The sequence below is a fragment of the Trichechus manatus genome, unplaced genomic scaffold (assembly GCF_000243295.1).
Source record: "Trichechus manatus latirostris isolate Lorelei unplaced genomic scaffold, TriManLat1.0 scaffold00066, whole genome shotgun sequence".
NCBI classification, from domain to species: Eukaryota; Metazoa; Chordata; class Mammalia; order Sirenia; family Trichechidae; genus Trichechus; species Trichechus manatus.
Window position 1 is genome coordinate 9444049 of NW_004444002.1, and position 14827 is coordinate 9458875.

General features: G+C 48.3%; 1 protein-coding gene across 1 annotated transcript in view; it reads left to right on the forward strand.

Moving 5' to 3' along the window:
- Positions 1-14827, forward strand: part of XPNPEP2 (X-prolyl aminopeptidase 2) — a 29273-nt gene that overhangs the window by 2970 nt on the left and 11476 nt on the right. The window contains exons 3-13 of the mRNA XM_004379606.1: positions 1899-2009; positions 3744-3807; positions 4803-4907; positions 5151-5237; positions 6096-6242; positions 10560-10661; positions 11299-11380; positions 11701-11896; positions 12223-12312; positions 13486-13595; positions 14747-14821. Coding sequence (XP_004379663.1) covers positions 1899-2009; positions 3744-3807; positions 4803-4907; positions 5151-5237; positions 6096-6242; positions 10560-10661; positions 11299-11380; positions 11701-11896; positions 12223-12312; positions 13486-13595; positions 14747-14821 — 1169 coding nt within the window. The remainder of the gene's footprint in view (positions 1-1898; positions 2010-3743; positions 3808-4802; positions 4908-5150; positions 5238-6095; positions 6243-10559; positions 10662-11298; positions 11381-11700; positions 11897-12222; positions 12313-13485; positions 13596-14746; positions 14822-14827) is intronic.

Below are 14827 nucleotides of genomic sequence, written 5' to 3' on the forward strand. Positions count from 1 at the left end.
CGTGCCCTCACCTCCCTCCCACCCACCACCAAGTAGGTTATCTACTTCCGCCCTGGCCTGGGCCTGGGCAGCCCCGCTGTGGGGAGGGAGGAGGAGTGGAGAGGGGCGGGGGAGGCCGCTAGCTGGCCTTTGCTGAGGCTAGGCAGAGGCGAGGGAGAGGATGGGAGGAGAAAAAACAAAAATCTAGAGGAACGGCGAAGAAGGAGACACAGAAGGGAGGAGGGAGGAGGAAGGAAGACAGAGGGCTAGAAGAGCCTAGGGAGGAGGCCTAGCGGGAGAAGACAGGCCCAGCAGATTGGAACTGAAGCGCATCAGCCAGTCAGCTTCCTAGCTGAAGACCCTAGTGACTCCCAGACCAGTTGTTGTTAGGTGCCATCGAGTCGTTTTCAACTCATAGTGACCCCATGTGACAGAGTACAACGGTCCCGTAGGGTTTTCTTGGCTGTAATCTTTACGGAAGCAGATCACCAGGTCTTTGTTTCACAGAGCTACTGGGTGGGTTCGAACTGCCAACCTTGGGGTTAGTAGCCGAGCACTTAATTGTTTGCACCACCAGGGCTCCTTTCCCAAACCAGAGTAAGGCTAAAGATCTCCAGGCTGGGGTGGGCCAGGAGGTGTGAGGTGGTGGGCATGCCAGCGGCACACTAAGCCACAGGACAAAAGTGGAACATCTGCTTGTAATGTCAACTTTATTGGACAGCTGGGGCAGGCAAGTGGGTGGGCAAACCACATTGCTTTTATATTAAAAAACAAACATGGGTATATATACTTGAATAGAAGGCAAAACCAAAACAAAAAATCATGGATTTCATTTTAAAGATAATACAGCCTACAAAGAAATGTCTGGCCTAGAGAGGATCTTTCTGGGCAGTGTCCCAAATGGCTGGGGGTATTTGTTCACTCTTCTCTGCCGTTTGGGTAGAAACCTGAAAAAGCCTCCAAGGTAGGTTTGCTAGATCAGATCCAGGAGAGCCAGTTACATTTGAATTTCAGATAAGCAATGGATAATATTTTAGAATTGCAGATAAACAATGAAGGATGTTTTAGTATAAGTATGTTCCAAGAATTGATGCCTTTGAATTATGGTGTTGGCAAAGAATATTGACTATACCATGGGCTGCCAGAAGAATGAACAAATTTGTCTTGGAAGAAGTATAGCCAGAATGCTCCTTAGAAATGAGGATGGTGAGACTTTGTCTCACAGCTTTGGACAGGTTATCAGGAGGGACCAGTCCTTGGAGAAGGACATCATGCTTGATAAGGTAGAGAGGGTCAGCGAAAAAGAGGAAGACCCTCAACAAGATGGATTGACACAGTAGCGCAAAGATGGGCTCAAGCATAGCAACGATTGTAAGGATGACGCAGGACCGGGCAGTGTTTTGTTCTGTTGTATATGGGTCACTATGAGTTGGAACCTACTTGACGGCACCTAACAACAACAATGTCCCAAATAGTGCATGAAACATAGTTATACTAAAAGGTTTTTGTTGTTTATCTGAAATTCAAGTGTAACTGAGTGTCTTGTATTATAATTTGTAAATCTGCCAACCCTTCCCGAAGGTATACAAAGATGAACCGTCCCCCTGCCCTGGCCCAGTGCCAATGTTCAAGTCCCTGCAGCTCTCGCCCACACCCCAGCCTCAGGGCCCACTGCCGCACAAGGGATCCCTCTCCCAGCTCTTCAGCACCTCCACTCAGCCCAGGCATCTTACTCTAGACTAAACCACAATACCAGCCGCCCCTCCTTTCCCCCCTCCTCCCCCGCATCAGGCCAGCCTAACCACTCCCACCCCACCCACCGGCTGCCTCAGGAGAGGCGGGGGGCCCAGGCGCCGTTTTCCCTAAGCAACATGTGCGTGTCTCTGTGTGTGTCATGGTGTCTTTCTGTCATCCGTCAGTACCTCCCGGTTACTGCAGTCAATACCACAGCGCAGCTCGCAGCCCTCCGCCAGCAGATTCAGGCCCAGAATCTCACCGCCTACATCGTCCCAGACACGGATGCCCACATGGTGAGGGACAGCTCCTCTCCCCCTCTCCCTGCCCGCTACCCCAGCTCAGCCTATGAGAACAAGGCACCAACAGGAGGCTGTTAAGACTCAGAAGATGAAGGCAGAGAAAGGATCTGACAGATGAAGGGAGGAAAGTGGGGAGCTTGGACACGGTTGGTAGTCTAAGGGCAACTGAAAGAAAGTATTCTTTTACATAGGAGGGAAGCCAATGCCAAATCTCCTTGAACTCAAGAAAGGAAACTATAAATAACTTCAGAATCAATTTCAATCAATTGCTAGATGGCAGGCAGATCCAGAAGGAATATTTGGGCCTTCCTTGCCCTAGGAGGTTAGGATGTGGGCTGAGAATTGGGCTGGAAGAACTCCAGACTCTAAGAACCTTCCAGCCCAGGCCTTCCCGTAACCAGCTTTGACAAGGGTCTCAACGGACAGGTTGGATTGTGTCTTAGTCATCTAGTGCTGCTGTAACAGAAATACCACAAGTGGATGGCTTTAACAAAGAGAAGTTTATTCTCTCACAGTCCAGTAGACTAGAAGTCCGAATTCAGGGTGCTAGCTCCAGGGGAAGGCTTTCTCTCTCTGTCAGGTCTGGAGGAAGGTCTTTCTGATGCATCAGTCTTCCCTTGGTCTGGGAGCACCTCAGTGCAGCAACCTCAGGTCCAAAGGACACGCTCTGCTCCTGGCACTGCTTTCTTGGTGGTATGAGGTCCCCGTGTCTCTCTGCTCGCTTCTGTCTTTTATATCTCAAAAGAGATTGGCTTAAGACACTATCCAATTTTGTAGACCTCATCAGTATAACCGCCACTGAGCCATCTATTACATCATAGTGACAGAATTTACAACACACAGGGAAATCACATCAGATGATACAATGGTAGACAATCATACAATGCTGAGTATCATGGACTAGCCAAGTTGACAGATATTTTGGGGGAACACAAATGTCCATGTCAGATGGGGTGGGTCCTGCACTATATGAGCCTGGGGGTATAGGTTAGGGAGGGGCAGACAGGAAACAAGGTGGCCTGAACAAGAACTACTTTTCCCAAAGCAGCCCCCCTACCCATACAGCCCACCCTTTCTCACCACTGGCTCCACCTCCACCCTGCCAACCTTCCCAACAACACCAGCCCAGTTAGAAGAGAAGCCATTTTCAGGTTCAGTAAGACTACTTGAATTAGTCTTCCCACCTGCTGGGAAAAGCTAAGAACCGTGAGTAAGTGTCTGAATCTCTCTGAGTCTCAGTTTCCTCTTCTGCAAAATGGGAATAATGAGATCTGTCTTCAAGGGTTATGAGGATTAAAAGATGATAATGCAGAAAGCCCTCTGCAGAAGTTATTTACTATGTACCCAGTGTACTGTGATAGACTGAAGAAGGAGTTGGACAGCTGGAGGGGAGAACCCCAAAGAACCAAAAGACATGAGCCCAGACTGCACAGAATTTGCTTTCTGGCTAGGGAGATAAGACTTCTTTAGGGAACAGTCCATTGTAACACTGAGTCCAGTGCTGGACTGTGGGATTTAGACTCCAAGAGATACAGTTGTTCAAAGAAAGGGAAGATACTGAGAGCTAGGGGAGTTACAGAGGCCTTCCTGGAAGAGGTGCCAGGCACGCTTGGCCTTGTAGACTGGTTGGATCTGACCAGACAGAAAGAACTGGAATGTGGCCGGGGGGCTTCCAAGTGGGAACTGACTCCATGAAAAAGGCTAATGATGGTGTTGTTGATTTCCTAGAGCGAGTATATCGGCAAACATGACGAGAGGCGTGCGTGGATTACAGGCTTCATAGGATCTGCAGGTGACAGCCATTACCCAGCCCCCATTTCTTCTGTTGGTAGAACCAGCGGCCCTGGCATGGCTGGCTCTCAGTGGCCCAGACCCTAAGACCTAGTGTCCAGAGGCCCGGGCTACACTCTCTCTACCTCCCTCCACTGACCCTTTGTTTGGTCGCCAGGCAGGTGCCTCTTCACACCCTCCAGGGCACACATCTCATAGCCCCAGGCCACATTTTTGCATGAGGCAGATGGCGGCCCTGCTGGCTTCTTTCCTGTGCTCAATGCCTCTGCCACAGCCAGGCCCACTCCAGCACTCCCTGGTCTCCATTTCTGGGACAGTTGCTACTTCCACAACTAGTCACTAGGGGCCCACTGAGTTCCTTACCAAGATGTCTTACTTGGGGACCAAGTTTTACTTGGCTGGTCCTTTTACAAGTAACGTCACCTCACATGGCCAAATGACACACAAACATAGAGGTCAGTTTCTGAAGGGGCCTCCCACCCGGATCCTGGCGCCTTGAAAAAAATCCAAACTCCCATTGCTGTTCCTCAAACATTCTTGCCCTGGGCTTTGCTGTTCCTCAAACATTCTTGCCCTGGGCTTCAAGTTGCCCTGCCTTGCCCATCATGGGCCCTTCATCTCTTTGCCAAAGTTGCTAGGTTCTCTTCTCCACCTGTCCTCAACTAAGCCACCAAGTGCCATTTTTCCTTAGAGCACCTACATGTGGCATTGGCTCTTTTGGATTGCCAAAAGCAGACCCCTTTTCTTTTCCTGCTAAAAGTCCTAATGACCCCCTCCAGAGGCCCTCAACACACCTGTAAAGCAGAGATGCCTGACCCAGGATGCCTGTTCTACCCACTTCCCCCAAGGCTCTCTTTAACATCTCCGGCCTCACTTCCTTCCAGGGGAGGCATAGAACTCTTTCTAGAGGCCCCTTGTGACATTCGCACACCCACTAACTAAAGCCACATTTCCCCGCCGTTACCCTCACCTCCAAGCTTCTCTGTTCTGCCCCAGGAATCGCAGTGGTGACCCTTTCGAAAGCAGCTCTCTGGACTGACAGTCGCTACTGGACTCAGGCTGAGCGGCAGATGGACTGCAATTGGGAGCTCCATAAGGAAGGTAGAGGGCCCACACAGATGTGCCCCCCAAGCCCTGGAACCCGGACTAGGTTCCAGAAAGTTTAGGCGAGGTGTATATGCAAGACTATATGGGAAGCTCAGGAAATGTGAGGCTATTCCTAAACTTTGAGGCTGATATACAGGAGGACATAAACGGTCAGACCGTCACAGACAAATGTGTGGCTAGAGGGCCTGAAACTGCCCCGGAAGTGACCTCTGAGTTTCCTTCCTGTCTTTCTCACAGTTGGCACCACTCCCATTGTCACCTGGCTCCTCACTGAGATTCCTGCTGGAGGGCGTGTGGGCTTCGACCCCTTCCTCTTCTCCGTGGGTATGTTCTTCCCTCAGTCCCTGAATTTGTCCATGCCAATGAGGGTGACTGGGCTTCCCTGGCAAGAAAAGAAACCTATGTTGGTGGAAGGAGAGGCAGTGTGACTGTAAGGATAGAGTGTTTACCCTTGTGGTTACAGAAGATTTTGCAACAAGAATGTATTCATGGATTGTGTAATTTAAATATAGTTAAAAGAATGAATACAATTTTTTTTTAAGTCATAAGTGCAGAGACCCAACCTAAAAGACTCAGGGAATCATTATGATTTAGCAGATGAACAGGCCAGGATGTTCTTGAACCCAGAACCACTCTCTGGGCCCTGGAAATCTACCAGTTATGGCCCTAAAATCACTTGGTAGCCTTCTTCTGGAAGGCAGATTAGAAGGATCAAAGGAGTTGGGAGAGCCTCTAAGCAGAGAAGCACAGCCCTTTAGGGAATCCAACTCCCTGAGCTCTGGGGTTCCAGCCCAATGGCCAACTCATGCTCCCTAAGGTGGAGACCTCATGAATATGTACTGAAAAGCTTCTACTTCAGAACTGGCTTCTTTGCCAGCCTGTCCAATGGCTTGACCATCACATTGAAGCGCTGTTAGAATGGTTAGTACCCAAGCTTGGCCAATTGGCTGTGCACAGCACTGGGGTGGGCTCAGGGCAATTATGCTTTGCAAGCAGAAAAGAAGACGGTGGGAGGACCCACCCTAGACTAGGGCAAGCACTCCAGGAGGGCCAGGATCTGGGCTGCTGGAGTTGCGGGAGCGTAACAGGAGGCAGTGCAAACAGGACTAACTTTGCCTGAATCACAATTTTCCCTGAGGTATACATGGACAGAGCACAAATGACTCCTTCCTATTTCTGCAGCCTCCTGGGAGAGTTATGACCTGGCTCTCCAAGGTTCCGACAGACAGCTAGTGTCCATCACAGACAACCTTGTGGACCTGGTGTGGGGAGCAGAGAGGCCTCCTGTTCCAAGCGAGCCGATTTATGCCCTGCAAGAGGAGTTCATAGGTAGTTCCATTCTCCTTTCCAACGTGTAGTAACATGGGTCCCCACTTGCTGCTCCTTGGGCTGGAAACTTCTTCATAAGAGGGACCAGAGCAGTGACCCTCCAGCCTTAGTGGGCACCAGAATTGCTGGGATGGTTGCTTCAAATGCAGATTTCTGGGCCCCTCCCCTTGGAGAGTCTGAGTCAAAAGATCCTCAGATCATATTTAGAAACATGCCGGAATAAAGAGTGTTAGGATTTGAAACGATAGGGAATAGGAGGGGAGGAAGCAAGGGAGTTGGAGAGAGATGAAAAAATATCCTTTTGAAGAGAGAAGAAATATGGTATGAGTTGCTTTTCTGGTAGTGGAGACTGGTTTGCAGTGAATCACTCAAACCTTAACTTCTGGTCCCTCCTGTGACAAGGAATTCAGATTTGTGAGATTACCAGGGTCAGGTGGGCCAGGGCTGGCCAGAGGGAGTAGATTGACTAAATGTGGGTCAGGACCAAGGCTCAGTCTGTGTCACCGATTAGGGCTCCAGTTTTGACTGGACAACAAAGGAAAGTTAACCGACCCAGAACCATCTAACATCTAACATCAACAACTTTGATCTCACTGACACCATCTAAATGTGTCATAAAAAACGTTCTGCTCTATGATTCTTGTAAGTAGTAACTAAAATCCTGACTGAGATCAGGCTACAGATTCTGAATCAGTGTCTTGGCCACCACCACCCCTCCCTCCCCGGGAATTCTAAATGAGCCAATAGACTTGGATTCCTAGTAATTCCTTGGGCAATCAGAGGCCCCTTTCCACACGCAGGTTCCATGCACATTTCTTATTTGAAAAGGAGTCCAAAAGGCAGGAGGGAAATTTCAAAATAGCACGTGTGATGAAACATGTTAAAATAGCTTTATCTGTTCTGATGTAACTTTCAGAATCATTCCTTCTGTATCTTACCAAAGTGTTTGAAGAAACTTGCTATCCAAGACTGTTAAATCACACACACAAAAAACAAACCTCATCTCATTCGGATAAAAAGGTCACAGTTATGCCGGGAAGGGGAGGGGATAAAAGGGGAAAACCTTCCAGGGGCTGGGAGAGAGTTAGCATGGGTTTTGTCACTTCCCCACAAGTGAAGGTTTGCTGAGCAGTCACAGGCTGCTAATCAAGGAAAAGCCATCCAGAGCCAGAACTGGGCTTGGAAGCCCAAGAACAGAGTTCAGCTTAAATAAGTATATAAAGACAAGAGAGCCTTTCTCTCCAGCCAGCTACTCACAGGTTTTAAAGGGGTTAAAGGACCAAAGGAAGAACATAAAAAGTTAGTTACTCAAAGATACCTGTATGCATCAGACAATTGAAATTTGGCTTCATTTGTTTTCTCAAAAGTGTATCACACCCATGAACCTTGAAAGCATTATGCGAAGTGAAAGAAGCCAGACACAAAAGATCACATATTGTATGATTTCATTTATATGAAATGCCTAGAAGAGGCAAATCCAGAGAGACAGAAAGGAGATTAATGGTTGCTAGGGAGGAGAAATGGGGAGTGACTGCTAATGGACACAGGGTGTCCTTCTGGATGATAAAAAAAGGTTTTGGAACTAGATAGTGGTGATGGTTGCACAACTTTGTGAATATATTTTTTAAAAAGTACTGAATTGTACACTTTAAAATAGTAACTTTTTAAATGTGTATCATACCACAATAAAAAAAAAATGAAACAAAATCAACCTAAAAAGAAATGTGTCATACCCAAAGCTTTGGTTCTTGTTGAATAGTTTTATCTGTTTACATAGTTATTTTTAAATAGCATTTAATTATCATTTATGCTAATCTATTGGCCCAATTAGGTCCCCGAGTAGTACAAGCAGTGAAGTGCTTGGCTGCTAACCAAAAGGTTGGAGGTTCGAGTCTACCCAGAGGCACCTTGGAAGAAAGGCCTGGCAATCTACTTCCCAAAAATTAGCCATTGAAAACCCTATGGAGCACAGTTCTACCATGACATACATGGGGTCACTGTGAGTTGGAATTGACTCGATGGCAACTGTTTTTTTGTTTGTTTTAATGGGCCCAGCTAGGACCCTTAATGCGTATGACCTCCTGCTAGCAAATTGCTAGCCCTGCCTAGGGGTAGACTATATGCATTGCAGGGGGCAGGGATAAAAGATGAAAACCAAAGTCCTAGAACCAGAATACAAGCATCCCAGAAAGAACAACTCTGTGACACAAAGTTTGTGACAGGTTTGGGGACTGACAATGTTAGCAAGAGAGTACCATTTCTGTGCACATTGAGTGTGAGCCATGCAGTCAGACAGGCCTGGATGAAAAGCCCAGTTCTACCTCTTGCCAGCTGTGAAACCCTAGACAAGTCACTTGACCTCTCTGAAGCCTCTGTTTCTTATCTGTAAAATGGTACAAGTAAGGATTAAAACGATGTACACGAAGTGCTTAGCCCAGTACCCTTCGCTCAGTAAGCACTGGAGTTACTGCAAGGCAGAGGCTTAACATGGTCTCAGCCCTATCCTTTTGCCCTTAACTTGAGCTGCTCTCCTGATATCTGTTCCACATGCTTGTTTAGTGATCAAAAAGTTATACCAAACTTATTATACGCCCAGGAGTCACTGGGTAGCACAAACGGTTAACCACTCGACTACTAGCTGAAAGGTTGGCGGTTCGAACCCATCCAGAGGTGCCTTGGAAGACAGGCCTGGAGATCTGCTTATGAAAGGTAACAGCCTTAAAAATCCTATGGAGCAGTTTCCTTTGCCATGAGACCAGAAGGACTGGATGGTGCCCGGCTATCATTATGGAACATTTTGATCAAAGATTCTATAGAAGAATCCTGATCAAAAGGGGGAAAATGCAAACCATAATTTAAAATTTTCATGGAATCCAGACTTTCTGGAGCCATGGAGACTGGATGAACTCCTGAAACTATTGCCCTGAGATAACCTTTAAATCTTAAACCAAAAATATCCCCTGAAGTCTTCTTAAAACCAAACAATAGTTTAGCTTAACTAGTAAAGAATGTCTGCTTTGAGCATTATGCTCTTTTAAGAACTATCTATACGGGATCAAAGTGACAACAGCAACTTGAAACGTTAGATAGGAAGCTTAGGGGGCAGTGAGTTTATGTTAATGGGAAAGGAACAACTCAGAAAAGAAGAGTGAGAATGGTTACACAACTCAAAGAATGTAATCAATGTCACTGAATTGCACATGTAGGAACTGTTGAATTGGTGTATGTTCTGCTGTGTATATTCTCAACAACAGCAACAACAAAACAAATAAAATTTATATAAAAAAAAAAACCCTATCAAGCAGTTCTACTCTGCACACATGGGGTCGCCATGAGTTGGAATCAACTCAACAGCAATGAACAACAACAATTATATGCCCAGAATAACATTCTATGTGTTTTACAAATATTATTTCATTTAAGTCTCATAACAACCCCATTGAGGTAAATACTATTATTATAATCTATCCCATTTTACAGATGAGCAAAATGAGACACAGAATGGTTGTATAACACTGTGAATATAATTAATACCACTTAACTGTACACTTAAAAATGGTAAAAATGGCAAAATTTATGTTAAATATATTTTACCACGGTAAAAAAGAGGGGGAGAGGGAGAAGAAAATATATGATGCATTTGCTTGTAAGAGCGCATTAAAGAACTTTGGAAGGTTAAACCAAAACTGGTAACATTGGTTGCCTCTGAGGACAGGGCCTGGCTGACTTGAGGTCAAGGAAGGAAGATTTTTCCTGTGTGCTCTTCTGTACCTTTAAAATCCTGAACCAGGTGAACTACTCAAAAATAAATAAAGTTTACATTAAAAGAAGAAGGAAAAAAAAGTGAGACACAGACGGGTTAAGTAACTTGCCCAAGGTCACCCAGCTAGTAATGGCAGAGCCTGGATTTAAATCCAGTCTGGCTCCAGAGCCCACACCCTTAATAATTACACAAGTGAAGAGTTTGTTTGAAGAAAGGGTTCCACTGCTTCAAAACCGTACTGCTCTAAGGGAGCCCTCCTAGGTTCACCCCTAGGTGGGGCAAACATTGCAGCCTGAATGCTAACCTAAAGGTTAGCAGTTCAAACCTATCCAGCAGTACCTCGGAAGAAAGGCCTGGTGATCTGCTTCCGTTAAGATTACAGCCAAGAAAACCCTGTGGAGCAGTTCTACTGTGTAACGCATGGGGTCTCCATGAGTCAGAATTGACTCGGTGGCAGCTAACAACAACAAAGGAGCCCTCCTAGGAACAGAAGGCCAAAGGGAAGGTGTGGAGGGGGTGTTGCTGACACGTTCTTTGAGCTCCTTTGCTTCTAGGGAGCACCTGGCAGGAGAAAGTCTCTGACATCCGAAACCAGATGCAGAAGCATAGCAAGGCCCCAACAGCCGTCTTTCTGTCGGCGCTTGATGAGACGGCCTGTGAGTATGGATCTGCGGACATGGGTGGCTGCCTGGGTCCCCCCGCCCCCAAGTTTCCTGGGCTCCCCCAAAACAGCCATGTACCCACATATTCCTGAGAGCTCCATGGCCATGGCCTGTGGGAACTAAGATTAAGGGGGCAGCAGCTAAGGGGAGCCAAGTGTGCAGAATAGGAAAACCAGGGTGCGTAGGGCAAGCTGGGGCTGGCCCACAGGCCACCATAGAATGGACTGACCATGATGACAAAGTACTTCTGTCTCATTAAGGGCGAGAGGACCTACAAACACCTCCCAACAGCCTGACCACTATCCCAAGCACTCACGCGCCCAGCTTATCACCCAACACAGCCCTACCTGGCTCAGGGCTTCTTACCTGGCCCCCATGGCTGGGCTTTGGGAATTCTGGGAACCCACTGAGACTGTGTGCTGCCTGCTGGCTGGGTATTTGCATTTTTCTGGGGGGGAAATGTCCATAGCTCTCATTAGCTTCTCAAAGACCCCAAAGAGACTGAAAAACACTCATGGGCAGAGAGGATGCAGGTGGGCTGCTGGGGAGTCTTTTGGGGCCAATGCAAAGGTGTCCAAAACGCTGATTCAGGCAGATCAATCTCCAATAGCCGGTCAATCCTCCTCCCCAGGGCTCTTCAACCTGCGCAGCAGTGACATCCCCTACAATCCCTTCTTCTATTCCTATGCGCTGCTCACCGACTCTGCCATCAGGTACAGCTTTGCCTTGGCTTGTTGCCATGGACTTCCTCCAACTTCCACCTCCTCACTGCCTGGCCACTTACCCCCTTCCCGCCCCGCCATCTGCCACCTTGGGGCTGCCCCTGAGCTTGGTGCCTGCCCCAGCACGACCCTCTAAGAAGCCTCCAGTTGGCTTTTCCTGACCCCTTGACCTCTGTTCCAGTTGTATCCCAAGTCTGGTCTGCTTGGCGCCCTTTGTCGCCAAGACCTGGGCGCCGCCTGGTCTGCCTCTGGCCCTTTGTGTTGCTCTTACAGATCCTTACAGATCCTTCTGGTCTTCCCTCCCCACCTAGGTTGTTTGCAAACAAGACTCGCTTTAGCTCTGACACGCTGAACTACCTGAACTTCAGTTGCACAGGTGCCCTGTGTGTGCAAATCGAGGACTATAGCCAAGTCCGCAACAGCATCCAGACCTATGCTTCAGGAGACGTGAGGATCTGGATTGGGACCAGCTATACTAGTTATGGGATCTTTGAAGTGATACCCAAGGTGAGCTGCCAGGCCCCAGTCCAAGCCAGGCACCCCCCTTCAGCCCTAATCAGTCTCAACCTGAAGTGGGGCTTTGGCCCTTCAGTCAGGATGAGTCAAGGAAACCTTCCTGGAGGGCGGGAGCGTGGGCTAAGCTGAACCTGGAAGACTGGAAAAGACCCGCAGAGCCAGAACGCACAGAAGGAGAGGGCATTGCCCCAAGGGGAAACGGGCAGGCTCCCCTCAGCTGGGACTTCCTGCCCGTCCTTTTAAGATATCACTGTGCCTGGGAGGGCTCACCCATACCTCCTCTTTGTCCCTCTGCCCTCCTCTCTGCCCCCTGACAGGAGAAACTCGTGACAGACACCTACTCCCCAGTGATGGTGACCAAGGCGGTGAAAAACAGCAAGGAGCAGGCCCTCCTCAAGGCCAGCCATGTAAGTCCACGTCCAGACAGACAGAGCCTTGGGGAGCTCCCAGTCTGATGGGTGAGAAAGGAAATCCTTCCAAAGGAGCCTGGACAAGACCTGCAATGAAACAGAGACGTGGACACCAAACTCCTGGGCACCCACCTGCGCTTCACCCCCTGCTCACAGTATCGTACAGTGGTTTTAGCGCCTGGGCCCTGGAGTCGAGGTCTCTGAGTTAAAACCCCAGCTCTACCCACTGCCTAGCTGAGTGACCTTGGGCAAGTCAAGTTCACCTCTCTTGGCCTCAATTAACTCATCTGTAAAATGGGAATCATAACATTAATCTATAGCATAGGGTTGTTGTGAGGAGTAAATGAACTAGTACACATAAAGTGCTTTAAGCACCGCCTGGCACATTCTAAGCGTTAAATTAGATGATTTACTCACTGGGATGATTTCTTCACCCCACCAAGAGAATGGCTTGTGCTTTTTGATTTTCCTGTGAAAATCAGGATTGTTGTTGGTGTTATTTGCTGTCAGGTCGATTCCAATTCATGGCGACCCCATGCGTTTCATGGTAGAACTGCTCCATAGGGTTTTCAAGGCTGTAATCTTTACGGAAGCAGATCACCAGCCATGTCTTCCTTCCAAGGCACTTCTGGGTGGGTTCGAACTGCCAGTCTTTCAGCTAGTAGTCAAGCACTTAACCGTTTGTGCCACCCAGGGACTCCTTGAAAATTGGAATAAACCACCTCATGTCTAAAAACTTTGTCTTATGGAAAATCTTAAACATATAAGAAAGTAGGAAAAATAGCATAATGGATGCCCAAGGACCCATCACCCAGATTCGACAGCCACCAACTCAGGGCCAACCTTGTTTCATCTTTAAAATCCCACGTTTGTCACCTCCACCCTCACCCTCCGCTGCTGGATTATTTCAAAGCAAATCGCAGATATCATTTCTTCCTCAGTGCTTCAGTAAGTATCTCTAAAAGATAAGGACTCTTTTAAAAACATGACTACACTATGATCATAAATATAAACATTAACAATAATTCCGTAATGTCATCAAATAGACAGTCAGGCCCTCATGGTTTTAAAGCTGCAGATCCCAGATCCTCATCATCCCTGATCTCCTTCATCCCTGAGCCCATGGCTGAGCCCACACCTCAGCCTGCTTCTCTGCTTCCCCTGCTCCAGGTGCGGGATGCTGTGGCCGTGATCCGGTACTTGGTCTGGCTGGAGAAGAACGTGCCCAAAGGCACGGTGGACGAGTTCTCAGGAGCAGAGCTTGTGAACAAGTTCCGAGGGTGAAGGACCACCACCATCCTTTTAGTGTGGGAGTGTCGGGGCAGGGAGGGGAGTCCTTGGGTGGTGAAATGGTTAACATGCTCAGTTGCTAACTTAAAGGTTGGAGGGTTGAGTCCACCCAGAGGCACCTCGGAGGAAAGGTCTGGCAATCAATTTCTGAAAAATCAATCATGGAAAACACTGTGGAGCACAGTTCTACTCTGACACTCATGAGGTTGACAGGAGTCAGAATCAAATCCACGACGATGGCAACTGAGTGTTTTGTTTTGTTTTTCGGGGGGAGGGGGGGAGGGAGGAGGAACTGGTTTTCTTTGGTTTTCCTATTTAAGAGGAAAGAAGATCCTCCTAGTATTTGGGTGGGGGGCCCTCTCTGGAACAAGGAGTGACCAGTTCTTAGGTGGTAGGGGAGCTGGGCAGGGGATATTGGATGACATTCCCCAGTCCCTGCTTAAGTGGGACAACTAGAAGGGCCACAACCCAACAGCGCCCCCTAGTGTCATCTTTAGGCATGGGCTCGCTCTCCTGGGGAAGGCTGGCTTAAGAGTTCCCAGGGCCAAATCTGCCCCTGAACCACTGGAGAATATCAAGTCTGGGAGAGGGCACACTTGGCCCAGGCTGTGGGCTGACTGCAGCTTTGAGGTGCAGGACGCTGCTGCATGGCTAGGGGGCGTTTTCAGATACAGAGAGGTAGGGTTCTTCACTCTTGCTTAACCACTAACCCACTTTGGGATGTGTGGGCCTTGGTTTTCCCATCAGTGAAATAGAGATGAAGGAATAATTGGTATCTATGGTCCCTTCCTTCTCTGACCTTGACAGGATGGAGCTTGGGGTGATGGAACCAGGAGGTGGGGCTGGGGGAGTTAAATGGAATCAACCCCAGGTTGAGGCAGCTGTGAGCTTCATTTGCTCTGGTTAGACATGCTGGGCCCAGCCTAGCCCCTGGGCTCACTCGTTGTTGTTAGGTGCCGTCGAGTGGGTTCCAACTCATAGCGACCCTATGTACACCAGAATGAAACACTGCCCAGTTCTGCACCATCCTCACAGTCATTTCTATGTTTGAGCCCGTTGTTGCAGCCACTGTGTCAGTCCAGGCTGTCAGTGAGTGGGCCCACTCATCGACTATTCCTTATTCCTGCCTTGTGACTTCCAGAGAAGAGCTCTCCTCAGGACCCAGTTTTGAAACCATCTCTGCTAGTGGCCTGAATGCTGCCCTGGCCCACTACAGGTACCT